Genomic DNA, 18,314 nt, shown 5'->3' on the forward strand with positions numbered 1-18,314 from the left:
CCAGACCAGGAGGTTGGGGGAGACTTCCTGATGAAGAGCCCTGGGAGCTGACATCGGAAACCTGAGAGAGGAGGAGGAGTTAGCAAGGAGGAGTTAGATGGAGGTGCCATATCCCCTGCGAAAAGAGCCAAGAGCATAGTAGGTGGTCGGTAAATATAGGTTGAATAACTGAAGGTTGACAAGAGCTTGGCTCTGTGGGCTCTTTCAAGGATATGAGGTCTGGCGAAGGCTGGAGAGAGGAGTGGCAGGAGAGGGGGGTGGGGCTGGATCACGAGACCAGAGGCTTTCTGGGTAGATTGACCAACTTGTTCTGTGCTCCTGGGACATTTCTGGTTTTAAAACTGAAAGGCCCATGTCCTGAGAACCCACTCGGTCCCAGGCAAACCAGGATGGTTGGTCATCCTGCTGCGGTGTTACCTCAAGAGATTTGGACTCCATCGTGCGGTTTTAAAGAGTGGAGTGACACAGGGACGAGAGTGCTTATCTAGCAGACAGAGTGTGCCCAAGCCTGCTGCTCGTCCCTCAGCAGCCTTCCTCTTCTTCTACAGAAATAGAAATTGTCAAGGAGCCCATGGCCACCCACCTAAAGACTACATTTCCAAGCCTCCTTTGCAGATAATTGCGGCCATGGAACTAACTTCTGGACAATGGAATGTGAGCTGAAACCATATCATGCTCCCGATAGTGCCTTTACAAGGCAGAGACCCTGAGGGTAGGTTCAGGCTCCAAAGAAAAAAGTGTGAGGAAGTATAGGAAACTCTACAAGCTCAGGTCCTGCCCCAGACCTTTGGAATTGGAATCTTGGGGCCGGGGAAATGAATTATTTTAAAAAGATTTCAGGTAGTATTGGTTAAGAGCTCTACAGTGGACTGCCTGGATTCCATTCCCAGCTCCCAGCTGTGTGACCTTGTCCAAGAGACTTAAACTCTCTGTGCCTCAGTTTCCTTATCTGTAAAAAGTGTATGTTATTCATACCTCCTTGATAGGGTTATTTTGAGGATTAATGTGCTCAGAACAGTGCCTGACACATAGTAAGTGCCCAATAAATGTTGTAAGATGATAATACCTTGCAAGACTGTAGAACAATATCACAAACAGGATATTGACATTGATACAGTTAAAATATAGAACGTTTCCTTCATCACAAGAATCCCTCATGTTGTCCTTGTAGAGACACACCCATACCTCCTGTGACACCTTCTCCTTTGCCCTGGCAACCACTGATCTGTTCTCCGTTTCTGTATTTCAGGAATGTTATATAAATGGAATCATATAGTATGGAACCCTTTGTGACTGGCTTTTTTCACTCAGCATAATTCTCTGGAGATTCATGTAGGCCATTGCATGGATCAATAGTTTGTTCCTTTTCTTGGCTAAGCAGTACTCCACGGTATGGGTGTACCAGTTTGTCACCCACTGAAGGGCATCTGGATTGTTTGCATATTTTGGCTATTACAAATAAAACTGCTATGAACATTTGTGCACAGTTTTTGTGTGAACACAAGATTTCATTTCTCTCGGACAAACGCCCAGATGTGTAATTGCTGGGATGTATGGTAGCTGCATATTTAGTTTTTTAAAAATTGCCCACCTGCTTTCCAGAGTGACTGCAGCATTTTACATCCCCACTAGCAATGTATGAGTGATCCAGTTTCTCGGAATCCTTGCCAGCGTTTGGTGTTGTCACTTAAGTTTTATTTTAGCCATTCTGATGGATGTGTAGTGATATCTCATTGTGGTTTAAATTTGCATCTCCTTAATGGCTAGTGACGTTGAAAATCTCTTCACATGCTTAGTTGCCATCTGTAGATCCTCTTCAAGAAAATCTCTCTTCATGCCTTTCACCCATTTTCCAATGCGATTTCTTGTTCTTTTATTGTTGAGTTTTGAGAGTTCATTATATATTCCAGATCCTAGTCCTTTGCTGGATATTTGCTTTGCAAATAATTTCTCCCAGTCTGTAAGCTTGTCTTTTTATCCTCTTAACAAGCTCTTTTGCTTCCTCTCTGACTTCCTGAGAATCTGTCACCCCCACGGTTCTGGCAGTGAGTAAAGAGGACTAGACGAATGATGGGATCTGGGTCTTGCCCTCAGGAAACTTTCTGGCTGTCGGAGAAGATTGGTACACATCTGGAACACAGGTGGAGATACTGAATTAGAGCAGAGAAGTGGTACAGTTTGGGGAGGTTGGCCAGATAGGAGCGGTTGGATTGAGACAAGTGACAAGAGAAGGTTTCCCAGGTGCTCCTGTGGCAGGCTCACGGGGTGGAAAGGCCGGGGTGGGAGAGGGGAAGTGGAGGCCATGTGGGGTGAGGGGCTGGCTGCTCATTTGCACTCACACACCACAGACAGAGATGGCGTTCACAGCATGAACACTTGCTTTCAGCCCTTAGGGAGTGATCTCCAGGCCTGTGATGGCAGTTGGCAGTTCTGCTGAGACACGGGTCTGAATCCCGTCTACCCTGACTCTGGTGCTGAAAGGAGTCAATTTGGGGGTCGTGCTGGCTGGAACACTCAGCATCCTTGTCACAGCACAGCTCTGGTCTTTACCCATCGTGCCTTATGAAGAAACTGCAAAGGGCTAAAACCTTTGTGCCTAGTGAAAAAGACGGAAAAGATGGCCAAATGCCATTGCTGGTGGTGAAACTGAGACCATCTAAGAAAATGGTTTTTCTCAACTAGAAAATAGCTGTTTCGTATAAAAAAAATGAGGGAGGTTGAATTTGGCAATTGCTTGATACAATAGTATTAGAGGCATAACACTGTGTGTTATAATACATAATACGGAATAGGGCCATAATCCCTCTGCGCACAAATAGAAAAAAAGGATTGGCAAGCCGTTCATTCAAGCACTCAGCTAGTGAAATGATTGCATTTTTATGGAGGAAGTTACACACTATGAGTGTATTTGGGATTTGGGAATTGTGAAACTCTTGGGTCACATTCTTTGGTAACACCAAGGGTCTAACAAAATTCAAGTGTCTGCCCTCCCCCCTAGAATAATGAACTAGGCTTCTGTCTTATTAATTTATGACCCCAGAGCCTAGCACAGTACCTGGGGCAGAGGCAGCCCTCGACAGAAGATTGTTACATGAATGGATAGATGAATGAACAAGTAGGTGAAGGGCTGGCTGGCTGGCTGGCTGCTGGATAAACAAATAAGGCCAGCATAACTCTGAGTGTGGGGTCTGAAGACCAGCCGAGGGGGTCCTCAAAGCTGGGTCCTGTGTTTTGTTGGGTGTTTGCATGCTCTGGGATTCATACAAAGAAAGGGCTCATGAAATGTTTGCTATCCTCGACTATCTGAGCTGTGGTGTTCGCATTTGTAAAACGTGGATCATCACAGCTCCTCCCCAGGTTAACTGGATTAAATGAGCCTCTGTGTGCAAGGAGCTCTTTCAATGCTGTAAAGCTGTACACCAGTGCCAGCCATCTTGAATGGTGGCAATGTCATTAAGTCAAGGTCAAGGGTGGGGGCGGTGGGAGGATACAGGAACAAAGTCAGTGTGTGCAGGGCAGCCTGGCTGGCACAGAGGAGCAAGAGATCTGCCTGGGAGGGCACAGCAGGGACTGGCAGCCAGAGGGCTGGGCCTGGATTCCGAGTGGGCTTGTCTCCTGTGGCCCTGGCCAGCCATGAGAACAGTCTCCGGAAACCCTGGGAAGCCGGGCTGGGGAGTCTCTTCCTAAGCACAGAAAAGCAGCTCAGCCAGCGTCCCTGAGGAAGCCTATCTGACGCGGGGACAGTTGTGACATCTCTCCCTTTTGACGCTGTCAATTAAACGTCTCCCCCCTGCACCCCCGCGATCCAGTCCCTCCATTCCCCGGGGAAGGGCAATTGAGGCTTTGACAAACCTTCCAGCCAAGATCTTTCTGGGGATCATTTGGCCAGGATAATGAGCCCATGTAATCAGATAAGACTCAGATTACATGAGCAAGGTTTGCCTTTGCCAGCTCAGCAATTTGGGGGTTTTCAAGTTATTTACCCCTCTCTGATTTTGCTGGGAGAAAATGATTTCTTGCCCCCAGGCAAACTAAAGCCACAAATTAGGGCAGCGGCTCCCTCCTGAGCCCTATAAAGGGGGAGCCTGAGATCGCAGGCTGGTGAATTGCATCTCAGCTAAGAGTTAGCATCTTATTCCAGCTCTCTGGCCTCCTCAGCGTGAGCCGCCAATACACCTACAAGTCGGGAGCTGCCGCCAAGGGGGGCTTCAGTGGCTGCTCAGCAGGGCTCTCAGGGGGCAGCTTGTCCTCCTACCGCAGAGGGAACAAAGGACTCAGTGGGGGCTTCAGCAGTCGAAGCCTCTACAGCGTGGGGGACGCCCGGAGCATCTCTTTCAACGTGGCCAGTGGTAGCGGGCGGGAAGGGGGTTACGGGTTTGGCTGCAGCCGGGCCAGTGGCTTTGCTGGCAGCATGTTTGGCAGTGTGGCCCTGGGTCCTGCGTGTCCATCCGTGTGCCCACATGAGGGCATCCACCAGGTCACCGTCAATAAGAGCATCCTGGCCCCCCTCAATGTGGAGCTGGACCCCGAGATCCAGAAAGTGTGCACCCAAGAGCGGGAGCAGATAAAGGCTCTGAACAACAAGTTTGCCTCCTTCATCGACAAGGTGGGACTTTCTGGAGAAAGCCTAGCCTAGAACCCCTCCTTCTTCCACCTTCACTGCCCTTGGGGGTCTCCCCATCTGGGGCAGAGGAAGGCAGGCCACCCCCCCACCCCCGCAGGATGCAGACACAGCTGAGGACAGAGCAGGGAGGAACTGGACCAACCCTGGACATCAGTGGTGAGGGTAGGGGGTAGGGGTGGTCAGAGTAGTGGCCACTTCAGAGGCTCAGGGAAGGTGGCCTCAGAGCTGAAAAGTAGGAGGGCGACAGCACGTGAAACAGAAGCCAGACCAAGGAGGGGCTACGGCAGCCTGGGGTTCAGACTCTGGTTGAAAGACAGACTCGTAGCCTGTAATACACCCAAACTATAAGGCGAGGCAGATGGGGACCAGCGGTGCGCTGGAGGCGAGGTTCTCAAAAGTGGTCCCTGCACCAGCAGCTGCAGCATCACCCAAGCCCTTGTTAGAAATGCACACTCTCAGGCCCCACCTCCTACCTACTGAATCACACACTCAGAGCAGGGCCCAGCGCCCGTGTTTGAACAAGCCCCCAGCTGATGCTGATCCCGATCCCCACTCGAGTTAGAACCACTGAGGAACCAAGGAGTAGGAGGGTCTTGGGAAGCAGAGACTTCCTGAGCCTAGGGGAGCAGGGGAAGCTCACCAGGGGTAAGATAGGGTGATGAAGCATGAGTAGGAGTTTGCCAGACAGAGGTGGGGAAAGGCAGCCTAAGGAGAGGGAGCAGTCACATGCTGCATGATGGGACTTGTCTGGAGAGTGCGGAGAGCCTGGGTTTGCGTGGGTGCTGGGTGAATGGTGGAAGGGGGCTGAGCACATTGTGAAGAGCACAAGAAGGAATTTAGACTTGATCCTGTAGGTGATGTGGAATCACTAGAGGGTTTTAAGCAGGGGAATGGCCTGGTATTTGCAGGCTGCAACTTTAGAATGCTGATTCTCCCCCTGGAGAGATGCTCTGAGACCACAGAGAGTCGGACATGAAAGCAGCATGGGAGGCCTGAGACCTCAGATTGGCCGAGCACCTGCCTCTGGCTGGGCTGGGAGAGCCAGGAGCGAGGAGACAGAGTAGGCAGAGCACAGGCCAGGCCACTAGGCCCTGAGCAGAGACGCCCAAGAGCGTGAAGGCCAGTGCAGGCCCATTTGCATGTCTAAGCACTTGCCTTAGAGAGGTGGCCCAGGCTGACCATCGACATTGGTCCGGGCAAGTTAGACAGGTGCAGAGGAGAGAGATCTTGACTAGAAAGAAATGAAGATATTGAGGCCCCTCCTGATCTTAGGGGGCTGTCCCCAGAAAGAGAACCTCAGTCAGACAAAGGGCCCTGGGTGGGGAAGGGCATGACTGACATTTTCTAAGGGCTGAAGCTTACCCTTGAAGCTAATGTAGCATTAGCTACTGCCCAGGAAAGGAGACTCCACAGCCTCCCTCCACTGGCTGAGTGTCTGTTGATTTGGGTTCCAGGTGCGGTTCCTGGAGCAGCAGAACCAGGTGCTGGAGACCAAGTGGGAGCTGCTGCAGCAGCTGGACCTGAACAACTGCGAGAACAATCTGGAGCCCACCCTTGAGGGCTACATCAGCAACCTGCGGAAGCAGCTGGAGACGCTGTCTGGGGACAGGGTGAGGCTGGACTCGGAGCTGAGGAGTGTGCGGGACGTGGTGGAGGACTACAAGAAGAGGTGAGCAGGGGCCCTGTGCCCAGGCTGACCCCCTCCTGACTGGGCTTTCCCAGCAGGCATTGGGACATTTGCCTCTGGCCTCAAGGGCACTGAGCTCAGGTGAGAGTCACCCATCCTGAGCTCCTCTGCCTGGGCAAGATGAAGGTCTTCTCTAGGCTGCTCGGTGGGCTGGACAGGGGATAGCCAGCCTCTCAGGCAGCGGCAGGGCTGTCCTGGTAGGCAGCTACCTCCTCGACATGCTCCCTCCTGCTCCCCACTCGAGAAAGCCTGAGTGTGTGTACCCCACAGCCTCTCGGTTCCAAGCTTGCTCAGTTTCCCCCAAGTTCCAAGGAAAGCCCCCCAGCATGGCAGGGAGTTGGGATTTGTGTTGGGCTTCCTCTCTCATTTCCCTCAGGTCCCAGACATTTGGGCCATACCCCTTCCTCCTGTCCCAGGGGACAGTTCTGGCTTCCTTGGGACTCATGCTTGGGGGTGGGGTGGAGTTATTGGTTGGGGTGTCAGGCAGCTGGGCGACACAAGAGTCGTGGCTGAAAGGGGCAGTGGCATGTGCCTGTGACTTGGACACTGAGTGGGAGGAGGAAGAATCTACTCACTCTCCAGGCGTCAAAGGAAATCCAGACCCCAAACCATCCAGTCGCCTGGCCTGGGAGGGGGTTGCTTCAAACCCTGCCCACAACGCTGGCCAAATAGTCCTAGTGAGTTGGACAGATCTGCAAAGATGTAGAACGATACCTATTAAAAGATACATAATATGGGCATCTCTTTTCTTTTTCACAATGAGAACACACACACACACACACACTGCTCACTGTGACGCTTTCCCTACAGGTACGAGGAGGAGATAAACAAGCGCACAACAGCCGAGAATGAATTTGTGGTGCTTAAGAAGGTGAGGAGGGGGCGCGTGTCCCTCCGTCACTCAGGGAGCAGAGTATGGAGGGCAGGAGGAGGCGACATCAGAGAGGAGACTGAGGTCTGTGCTCCCTGCAGAAGGGCCTGGGGCTGAAGAAGAAGATGGAGGAATCTGCTGCTTGGGACACCCTGGGACTCCTTGATGTTTCTCTAGCACATATCACTTTGTCAGTTTCTATATTTTGTGTAAATGGGCAGGAGCCCAGATGTGGATAATCAACCCCCAGGTCATGCCCACTTTGGCTCGGGGAACAGGACATGCTTTTAGAGGGGCTTCCACCTCTGCCTGACTCTGGCAAATCGCCGTGGCTGCCCTCGGCTCTGACTGCCGGATGACTGACCATGCGACCAGTGGTCTCTCACAGGGCTCTCTCCCATACCCTCTCTTTGACAAATAGAGGCAGTGAAAATATTCCGTTTTTGGATGGGGCATAAGAAGTTCCAGAGGCAGGAGGAACTTGCTCAAGTTCCAGCAGTGAGTCCTGGGAGGAAGTCAGGTTCCTGCCCCCTGGGTCTTGACTCCATTCCCTGGGGCAGCTAGCCACAGAGCTGGGCGCTGGGGCGCCAGTTCCCAGGAGAACTCCGTCTGGGCTTGAAGAAGGGTGATGTCAGGAGGGTCTCTGGATTCCCTTAAGACGTGGATGCGGCTTACATGAGCAAGGTGGAGCTGCAGGCCAAGGTGGACGCCCTGCACGGAGAAATCAACTTCCTCAAGTGTCTGTACGAGCGGGTAAGGCTCCCCCAGCCCCACCCCCAGATCCGTGTTCTGGAAGGACAAACATGTGAATGAGCGGTTACTTACTCATCAGTAACTTCAAGGCACAGGGATCTCCAGCATTTGGTTGCTGAGAGCTTTGTAGATCAAAGGCGAGAGTGACATCTACCCTGGTGTTCCCAAATGATGTGTGTCAGTCCCAGCCTGGCCTCCTGATGTCCTGCTCTCACATCCTTCAGGAAGCCAGGGGTCCTTAAAGGGTTCCCACTGACCTTCAGCAAAGCATATTCCCATTTCTGCCTATCTTCTCTCTGCCGCCAGGAGTATTTCCTTGGATCTTGGGCAGGAATCCCCAGGGATGGAGGTGGGGAGTCCTCGCACCCTTTCTACACTTCTGTGACCATCTGGCTTCCAGCTTCAACCTGTTAGCCAAGCACCCATGGGCTCCCGTGTCCTTAGTGTCTCTTGTGTGGTGGCCAGGCTGTTTCCCCTCCACCTTCTCCACTCCTGACCTGTCTCAGCTGACAGATATATGGGCTGTTTTCTTCTTGGGCTGCTTCAAACCCATTCAGCAGTTTTTAGATGTGGTGTTGAACCCTGGGGGCTGGTGAGTTCCATTCTTATAAGCTTTGGGGAATACAGCTTGCATCTGTTTGGGAGGGTTTAGGGGCTCCCCTGCCGGGACAGGGCCACCATCTTGGTACCTTGCTCTGCTCACAAAAGGCATTTCATGCTTGTGTCCTATGCAGGAGATCGCTCAGATCCAGTCCCACATCAGTCACATGTCTGTCATCCTGTCCATGGACAACAACCGGGACCTGGACCTGGACAGCATCATTGCTGAGGTCCGGGCCCAGTATGAGGAGATCGCCCTGAAGAGCAAGGCTGAGGCTGAGGCGCTGTACCAGTGCAAGGTGAGGCTGTGCACCTCCCGGAGTCACGTGTTCCTGGCCTCTGGTCCAGTCCCATGGCCCACAATGGCCCACACGCTTGCTGGGAGCACGGCTCTGTCCCGGGCACTGGGAGAAACCCGAAGGGAGGAGAAGACGGCTCTGTCCTTAGGATCCACCTGGACTGAGGCAGCCATCAGAAGACACACATAACTGAGTGCAGATGAATGCGGCCCCAACAGAGTCGTGAATGCTGGGGAGACAGAGGTTAGGTAACTAGGATAAGGAGGGGTAGGTCAGGAATGACTTTCTGGAGGCAGAAAGTTTTGAACTGGGTATGGGAAGGAGGGAAACATGGGTAGTTAGCACCTCAACTCTCTAGTTAATTACAATAAACCGGGGGAGTCTCTTCAGTGTTATCTGAGATCAGGTGACTCCTATCTTTTCATTCAAGTCCAATTCCAAGAATAAAGGGGGAGTCTGAGTCCCTTAGATCTTAACTTCTCTAATGCGTGGTGGGTGGGGAAATGATTCTATATAATTTGGTCTCTCAGATCAAGACGGCAACTTCCTAATGGTTCCTTGCTGCTTATCAGGCTCCTTCTCAAGGGGAATCCACACTCTTGAGACCTGATCTTGTCCATCCCCCTGCCTCCCTGCTCCCCTAGGGTCAGGAAGATTTGGCCCGCAGGGGTGGGAGGAAGGGAGGCTTTCAAGGCCTAGGAGACAACATAGGCTTCTTAATAAAGGTTCAAACTCAAGTCTTCAGCCGCCGGATCCCTCCACGTTACTGCTGCAAGCCAGGGGCAGGATGGCTGTGTGGCCTAATCACTCTGGATCACCAGTGGCCAGTGCTTAACCCCAAGCTCCTTCCAGAAGAATTAGGCAGGTCTGCACAGACATGATTTTTGGATCATCTGCTGTTTGGGGTTATCCACACTGGCACCTTTCCAGTAAGCACGCACTGAACAGAATTTCACTGGTGCGGTCCCAGCGACAGTGTTGTGAGGGCTCGTTAGTATCATCCCCCTTTTGAAGATGAAGAAGCCGGGGCTCAGGGCATTTGAGTAACTTGCCAAGGTCATTTAGCTGGTCAGTGATGGAGCTGGATCTGAATCTCCATAGCTGACTGCCAATTCCGTGGTGTTTAGACACGAAATCAGGGGATGACTCTGGTTAAGAAACATTTATGAGCGGGACTTGGTGGGGGCAGAGAGCTGAGTGGCAGGAGTTTGCTCTCGCATTTGCCTCAGAAGGAGACTGCTGTTGTGTCAGTCCGGGGGAGCCAGTGCCTCCGTCCCAGCCAGTGTGGGGAGGGCCCTTGTAGAGAAGCAGGAGAAGGCCACCTGTCCTGCCCTGGTCTTTATTGTCCTGAGGTTAGCACCAAAGATAAAACACAGGAGCAGAGAGAGAAGCCCCCATCCCTTCCAGGGCACTTGGCATCTTTAAGAGGAATCCTGAGCCTAGGGTCTTGCTGGGGCCAGATATGAGATGACTAGCAGGGCCAACCACCCAGGGAGAGAGACAGGCACTGACAGCCACCAGAGTTCTGAAGGTCACATGTGTTTTGTGTTCCCCTTAAGCCAAATTCTGGGGTAGAAACGGAGTACCCTCTGTTGACTATTCAATGGATGACATCAAAGGCGGGAATAATCCCACAGTAGCAGATGACCAAAAATTCGTGGTTTGTCGTGGGGTTGGGGTACAGCCGAATCTGCCCCCACCACGCACACATAAATGCTCCTCCATGCCCAGCAAGACTGCCCACAGCCTGGGGCCTAGCTGAGCTATGAGGGGAAGAAGTCACAGAAAACGCAGATGGGCAGCTCGTCAGCTCCCTCCTCGGTTCATTCATTCATTTGTTCATTCACTCTCTTTTGAGCATCAGCTAGGCACTGTGCTAGGTACTGGGAATTCAGAAATAAAAGAACAGGTCCCTGCCATCCAGTCATTCTAAGTCTGATGGGGAAGATGTAGAAACGTGTGATCACAGCACAGCGTGGTAAGACCTTTGGGCTGGTGTGCGGGAAGCTATGGGAACAGAAGTGCACCCAACCAGGGGATCAGGGAAGGCCTCCTGGAGGAAGTGAGTCTGCACCGGCTGAGTTGGAGCTAGCTAGGGAAAAACGGAGGATGGGTGGGGAAGGGTTTTCCAGCTGGAGGGAGAGGCTCAGGCAAAGACTGAGAGACTTGAGAGCACAGGGGACATAACATGAAACTGTTTGGCACAGGTAGAGAGCCAGGTAGGTGATGGGCAGTGGCAGTGAGAAATGGGGCTGGAGAGGCTGGTGGACGCCAGACCTCAAAGCACCTTGACGCCACGGTAGGAGTTTGGATTTGACCTTGACTTTGAAGGGCTATAGGCAGAGGAGTGTCATGATTGAAGTTGTGTTATAAAGTTGCAGTGTGGAGAGTATGGGGCTTTCAACAGTCCTTATGGCCAAACATAACCAACAGTGAGGTCAACTGTGTTTAAGGCAAACAAATAAGTCCAATGATCAGATGTTTGAGTGGGAGGCTGTTGGTAGGCTGGTGAAGTTGGGGACCCCGCCACACCTCCGCCGCACTCCCCAGGCGAAGGCACAGTCTGCCAGGGGGAGCTCAGCCAGGCCCCAAGTCAAGGTTCCCGCTTCGGCCCCTTTCCTCCTAGTTCCAGGAGCTGCAGCTGGCAGCCGGCCAGCACGGGGATGACCTCAAACACACCAAGAACGATATCTCGGAGCTGACCCAGCTCATCCAGAGGCTGTACTCGGAGATCAAGAGTGTGAAGAAACATGTGAAGGGGCTTTGGGAGTTCCTGGCTCCCTCCCAAGGGAGGGGCGAGCTGCCTATCACACACACCCTTCCGGGCCCCTCTCCTTCTCTTGGTCCTCCATCTCAGAACCCCCTTCCTCAAGTGGAGCCCCTGCTCTCCTCCCCTACACTTAGCTCCCCTCTGAAGTCTGGAACAATTGGAAGGATCTTTTCAGAAAGCCGAGGGGCTGAGAATACCAAGCCTTCCAGGCTCAGGTTGGCAGGACTCCATCACCGTGGGTCTTTGCTGTGGGAAGTAGGGCAGGACAGAGAAGGCTCCAGCCACAGGGAGCACATGGGGAGGGTTAAGTGAGGCTCAGGGTGCCTGAGAACTCAGGGGAAATCCTGCCTCCTGGCCCTCAGTGCTCCAACCTGGAGACAGCCATTGCCGATGCCGAGCAGCGTGGTGATTGTGCCCTGAAGGACACCCAAGCCAAGCTGGACGAACGGGAGGCTGCCCTGCACCAGGCCAAGGAGGAGCTGGCCCGCATGCTGCTCCAGTACCAGGAGCTGATGAGCACAAAGCTGGCCCTGGACCTGGAGATCGCCACCTACAGGAAGCTGCTGGAGGGTGAGGAGTGCAGGTCGGTGGTGGGAGGGGTATTAGAACATTAGAGCTGGAAGAACGTTTGGAATCCTCTGACTCAGTTTCCCAGAGTATGGGGGGGCAGCCTGCTGGAGGGGCTGAAGATGCTTTTCAGGTCACCCACAACATAGCCTTAAACAGCATCCAGTCAGATAACGACACAGCGATTTCCTTTACATTTCTCCTCCTTCGACTCTCCGGATTACGACGGGAGAGAAAGTCTCAGCTTGGTGCTGCTGTGTCTTTAACACCTCTCTGACACTTGCAAATATCCTTATTAATAAAGAGACAGTAGATCCCAGGATCAGAGTCTCTTGGCAGACAATATCTAGCCAAAAGTTTTTAAATTGATTTATTTTCATTACATTTATTTTTACTGCTGCCTTTTTGTTCTTTTGTTAGTCAGGCAGTACTGGTTTTCTATTTACCATGGTGACATCAAACTTCCTTTTAAAAGAAATACATTGTTGTTATAAAAGCCAGAGTTAGTGAAGGCTGGCCTGGTGGTGTACTGGTTGTGTTCGCATGCTCCACTTCTGCGTCCAAAGGTTCGCGGGTTTGGATCCCAGGCGCGGACCTACGCACTGCTCATCAAGCCATGCTGTGGTGGCATCTCACATACAAAACAGAGGAAGATGGGCATGGATGTTAGCTCAGGGCTAATCTTCCTCAGCAAAAAGAGGAGGATCGGCAACGGATGTTGGCTCAGAGCAATTCTTCCTCAACCCCCCCCCCAAAAAAAAGTCAGAGTTAATGAAAAATGCTAAATATATAACAGTATGAGTTGTGCATGGTCATAGCAACAATTAGAAGGGTGGTAAACAAAACACTGACATTTGAAAAACACTGTTCTAACCTAGCATCATTGCATTGCTGAGACCCGGAGAGAAGTTACTGGTCCTAAAATCATACAGTTGATTCCTTAGTGGCAACTCCTGATGATAATATTTCCACACATGTATTTATTCAGGCAGCAGCCTCACAGGAATGAAGGGATGGACTAAAGAGAAACCCTGTGGTGGGGGAGGACCCTGGGAGGTGGTGTTGCTGTTGGGGGCTCCAAGATTGCCAGTTCGCACATCTCTGCAGTGGGAAGAGTAGATGGAGGAGGGAGAGGGCGGTGTGTAGAGATAGGCAGGCGCAGTTAACAGCATCTGGCCAGCTGGAGCACTTGTGGAGGCTGAGCTAGTCCGGCTGATGATTTTTGATGACGTGGTGAGGGCAACTCGGATTCCATGTGATGGAGACGCGTCTGTGCTTTTCTCACCATGCAGGATGTCTGGAGAATACACCAACTCTGTGAGCATTTGTGAGTATTTCAGTCCTCTGAGGGGATATTTGTAGTCCATCAGCGAACACAAAGTAAGTGGGTGCCTACCACTGGGCCCCCTGTGGGACAGCCTGGGGTCCGCCCAGTAGAGCGCCATTGTTATAATCGCCTCCTTTGCTGAGACCTGCTGCCTCTTCCCCATGGAGTCAGCTCCCCACCACATTCTGACATTTCACATTGACCCTTCCCAAGAAATCTCACCCATGCTGGGAAGAAACTCTCAGCCCCACCCCTCTTCTGTCACCCCCAACCCGGCTTTCCTGCATGAAGGAAGACCCCAGCAGAAGAGTCGCACCTCCTCGCTGAGAGTGGAGGCCTGTGCACAGACATGCCATGCACAACCAGTTTTAGTGCTGGCCCCACAGGATTCAGCTCAGTCTCTTTCTAAGACAGGCTGGCAAAAACTCCTCTAAATCAAGAAATCAGGAAATTCTTTGAAAAATGTTAAGAACGTGTTCTGAAGTTAAATGCAAGACTTGTTGGCTTATGTGAGCTTGGGCATCATCTGTTCTTTAGAGGAGCCCTCACTACTCTTGTTTGTTCATAGAATGAGGAGGTGCCTGGTCTGGGGGTCCTGTGGGATCTGGGCTGTTTCACCCGGTGCTTGAGCTGCTCAGGGATTGAGCGCGTGTCCCTGAACTCAAGTCCACGGTGGATGGGAAGTGTTTGCTTAAGAGGGAGACATTTAAGCTAGTTGGGGCTAGGAGGCTGGAGGAGACTTAGGGTCATCCCTGTCCAGGATCCACACATATCATTCCTCCCTCCATCCTCCACAGCGGTCATCAGTAGCTCCACAGCTGGGACCCTGGGCGCAGGAACCGGCTTTGGGTTCAGTGGCGCCGGCACCTATGGCTACTGGCCCAGCTCTGTCGGCCGGGGCTACAGCATGCTGTCTGGGGGCTGCATCACTGGCAGTGGGAACTGCAGCCCCCGGGGAGGCCAAGACCAGGCTGGTGAGTGCAAGTCAATTCAAGGACCTCCCAGGGAAGACCGCAGCTCTGAGCTCGCCCACCAGGAAGACCACGAGATAAAGTGAAAGACAGCTGTCCACCTTGCCCTGGTTTCCTCTGGACATTCTTCTCTAAGAAATTCCTCTGTCACATTTGTCATCATCTCCTTCTTGCTTTTCTTTGCCACTGACTTCTCCTCCTCTCTTCCATGTCTCTGTCTTAGTCTTTCTTACTCTAGAATCAGGATTCTAGCCCATCCTGCTGCCTCCATACCAAGAGACCTCTGAACTCAGCCTCCCTTTCCTGAAGCATTGCCAAACTGACCCTTCTCTGGCCTGCAGGCCCCTCTGCCGAGGGAGGTCTTTCTCAAGCGTGACGGCCATCCTCCTGCTGCGCCTCCCATGCCCTGGTGCAGGCAGTTACTTTCCCTGTGCTCCATGGGTACATGAGATTACAGGGGCTCTATAGACCCACAAGAACTGTCTCCTGTTAGAGCAACACCAGCTCAGGTAAAACACCTGGCTGTATGTTGTATCTTTCATGGTCCCTGCAGACTCCACAGCTGGGAGCACCCCTGCAGGCTGGTCCTATCAACGAAGAGATCTGTGTCCTCCATACGTGAGCTCTTGTCCTCATTCAGCCCTCACCTCCCTGCTTCCCCCGTCTCAGCAACAAACTTATAAAACTCACCCAGGACCGGCCTGCTTCTCTCTCCTAAGGGAATCCTTATCTCAGGCCCCGTCTCTTCTATGTGTAGAGGTCAATGACCTGGAACCTGGGGCATTGGAGGTCCAGTATGCTCCACAGAGCCCCAAAGTACCTTTGGATGTGAGTGAAAGAGACCCTTGCACAGATTGCAGGGTCCCACCATCTCCTCCACTGATTTTGTGACACTCAGGATTCAGCTCTGTCCCCGCCCTCAGCAGATGCACCTTCTAGATCATTCTTTTCTCAGGCCAATGCTCCAGTGAATGGGCCATCTTTAAGAATATTCAGATTATCAGCAGGGAGAGGAGCCAACACTTGTCTTGTGGCAAGATTTAAACTGGTCAAGAGGCAGAAGAAGACCAGTTCCTAAAAGGCCGGGGTTTGAGTTATGACTGTTCCCTGTTCTCTGGGAAGAGAGCAAAAATGGATTTTAAAGTAATGACCCATGTTCTCTGGGGCCTTGGTGAAGTTTCACTGGGTGAGTATGGATGTGAATGTGCACATGTACGAGTTGTGTTTAAGCATGAGGCCATCTCTGTACTCACACCACTCAGCTTCCAAAACACTCTCATGCTCAGAGATTTCCCATAGGTCCCCAGGCCATGATGATGCTGACAGGATGCAACAGGATGCAAAGAGCAAGTGTGAGGCTGGCACACACGCAGGCTGGGGCTCACAGGTGCATCTGAACAGGGTCACTGTGGGTCCAGAGAGAGTCCTGGAGTTCAAGTCTATAGCTTTGAATTCAGACTCAGACTCTGCAACCAACTGCTGATCACGAGAAAAGCTCTCAACCCTTTAGAGCCTCATTTCTTTAGCCATAAAATAGGCAGAATAACACCCCTGCATTGTTGTTAGGCTAAAATGATACAACATGAGGATGTCCTGTGTAATTCCTAGTACAAAGTTCATGCTTAATAAATGTTAGTGGAAACAGAATCTCGTCCTGATTCTTTTTGCTTCAACAACTTGACTTAATTAGCTCACTAAAAGAGGTATTTAGCTGCTGGCAAAGCAATTCACAAAATCCAAACTTTAAAGAGACCATTGTATAAACTATATGCCAGTTTATTTATTGCCCAAGGAAGAGCTGGCTGGCAGAATAACTAGTCCCAGAGAATACACTTTTAGGGCCAGTAAAGAAATTGTGGTCAGTTCAACGAATATTTATTAAGTATCTATCATGCACCTAGCACGCGTTAGTGTTGGGGATGCGGGGATATATAAACCTGGTCCATGCCCTTGATGGAGACACAACTGTAAAAATTGTAGCTGCAACATGGTGAGATATTGGCAACAAAAGAAGATACAGAGGCCACACAGAGGAGAGTGAGGAACTTCAGGAAGGTCAGGGAAGGCTGACAGAGGAGGCAAGGTGTGCAGAGTTTTCAGAGAACAGAGTTTACTAGATAGACAAGGGGAAGGAGTGGGCACAGTAGCCAGAGGCCCCAGCATGGTGACAACAGGGCATGACTGCTGGAGTGTGAAGCGGAAGGCTGGAGGAGGCTCAGCAGGTGGAGTGGCAGGGTGCCATGGCAGCTGGAGCTAGGGAGGCAGGCAGCAGCCAGATCAGAGAGGCCCTTCCAAGTCTGCTAGCGAGCTGGGATTTCACGTTACAGAGCTCGTGGGATGAGCTCACACACTGGGTGGCAGATGGACCCAGGCTGGAGTTTTTCTCTGCCACTTACTGACTGTGTGACTTAGGCAAGATATTTCTGCTCCATGATCCTGTTTCCTCATCTGTAAAAAGGGGTTAATAATAGTAGTTCCCTCAGAAAGTTGCCATGAGAATTAAATTTAATGAAAGAATGTATGAGAATTACTTAATTCAGTGCCTGGCACACAGTTCGTGCTCAATAAATGGTTGCTATTAAACCATTTTTACTATTATCACTCTTAGTATTACTAGGATGGACTGTTCTTTCAAGAAGCTTAAGTGAGAAGGGAAGTAGAGAAGAAGGTCACCAGCGAGCAGAAGATTATGTGATGGATATTAAGGATAAAGAGCTTTGGCTGTTAAGAGCCAACTTCTATGCTTGGCTTCAGATCATTAACACTGACTGTCTCGATGGACAAACCCTGAAATCCCAATGGCTTGCCTCAACACAAAAGAGGTCTATTTCTCACTCACAGTCCAAGGCAGGTTAGGGCGGCTCTCCTACATGGTTCTCCCAGCGGGTGTCTCAGGGACCTGGGCTCTTCTGTCTTGTCGCCCTGCCGCATGGCACACATAGCCTCCCAGGTTACCAGGACAGGGGAAAAGAGAGATGGAGAAGGCACACGGGCTGTTAACTGCCTCGCCCTAGAAGCAACACACTTCAACGCCACTCACATTTAACTGACCAAGATGGCCCCAAGCTCCAACTGAAGCCCAAAGGAGGCTGAGAAATGAAGAGGAGAGCGAAGATGCTTGGTGAGAATGGCAGTCTCTGGCACAAGCTTCCCCAGTATAGACACCAGACATCGGGCACTAGCCTGAGAATTCTTTCTCCCTTGAGCAGGGCTGGAGGACGCTGGCATGTGCCCTCTGGTCCATGCAAACAACCTCCCTTTGGTTTTGACAGTGTAGCCCTGGGCATATTTATTATATTTGTTATATTTATTGTATTTAGATCTCCTTCCTGTTTTCTAGGAGATATTGTAAGTCTGTTCGGATTTGGGAAATTTAAGTCTACTTAACAGTGAAATGGAGATGGCTTATTCAGTGTTCCTTAAAATATATTCCTTGAAACTTGGTTCCTATAAGATATTAGGCCAAAGAAAGGGCTCTATGGTCAAAAAACTTTTTTTGGAAAGCACTGAGGATTTTTTTTTTTGACAAGAACCGTACTTTATTTCTGACACTAGAATCAGCCTTCCTCCCCTTCTTCTCTAGTTTTCAAGAAAATAACTCATTTATAAAAACATTATATGCTCATATTAGAAAATTCATAAATATTAGAAAGTATAAAAAAATAAATATTGTTCACAATCCCACTTTCCAGTCACCGTGTGTGAAAAACAGTAAGTTTTGTATTAAGCTTTGGTGCAGCCTAAAGCACGAAGCACATTAATGGATCTAAAAAATTCTGCAATAAAACATCTGCTTAACTTTTTGTTAAACCCAGCATGGAATCCATCCCCACGCTTTTTTTTTT

General features: G+C 51.0%; 1 protein-coding gene across 1 annotated transcript; it reads left to right on the forward strand.

Moving 5' to 3' along the window:
• Nucleotides 1-627: 627 nt before the first annotated feature.
• On the forward strand, nucleotides 628-14,555 carry LOC101390234 (keratin, type II cytoskeletal 73-like). The gene is made up of 9 exons (XM_087442003.1): nucleotides 628-654; nucleotides 4,142-4,606; nucleotides 6,079-6,293; nucleotides 7,122-7,182; nucleotides 7,867-7,935; nucleotides 8,670-8,834; nucleotides 11,461-11,586; nucleotides 11,967-12,174; nucleotides 14,296-14,555. The coding sequence occupies exons 1-9, from the start codon at nucleotides 628-630 to the stop codon at nucleotides 14,553-14,555; spliced, it is 1,596 nt and encodes a 531-aa protein (XP_087298129.1).
• Nucleotides 14,556-18,314: the final 3,759 nt, after the last annotated feature.

The sequence above is a fragment of the Ceratotherium simum genome, chromosome 17 (assembly GCF_057802395.1).
Source record: "Ceratotherium simum simum isolate JZ-2026a chromosome 17, ASM5780239v1, whole genome shotgun sequence".
In the NCBI taxonomy this organism is placed as follows: domain Eukaryota; kingdom Metazoa; phylum Chordata; class Mammalia; order Perissodactyla; family Rhinocerotidae; genus Ceratotherium; species Ceratotherium simum.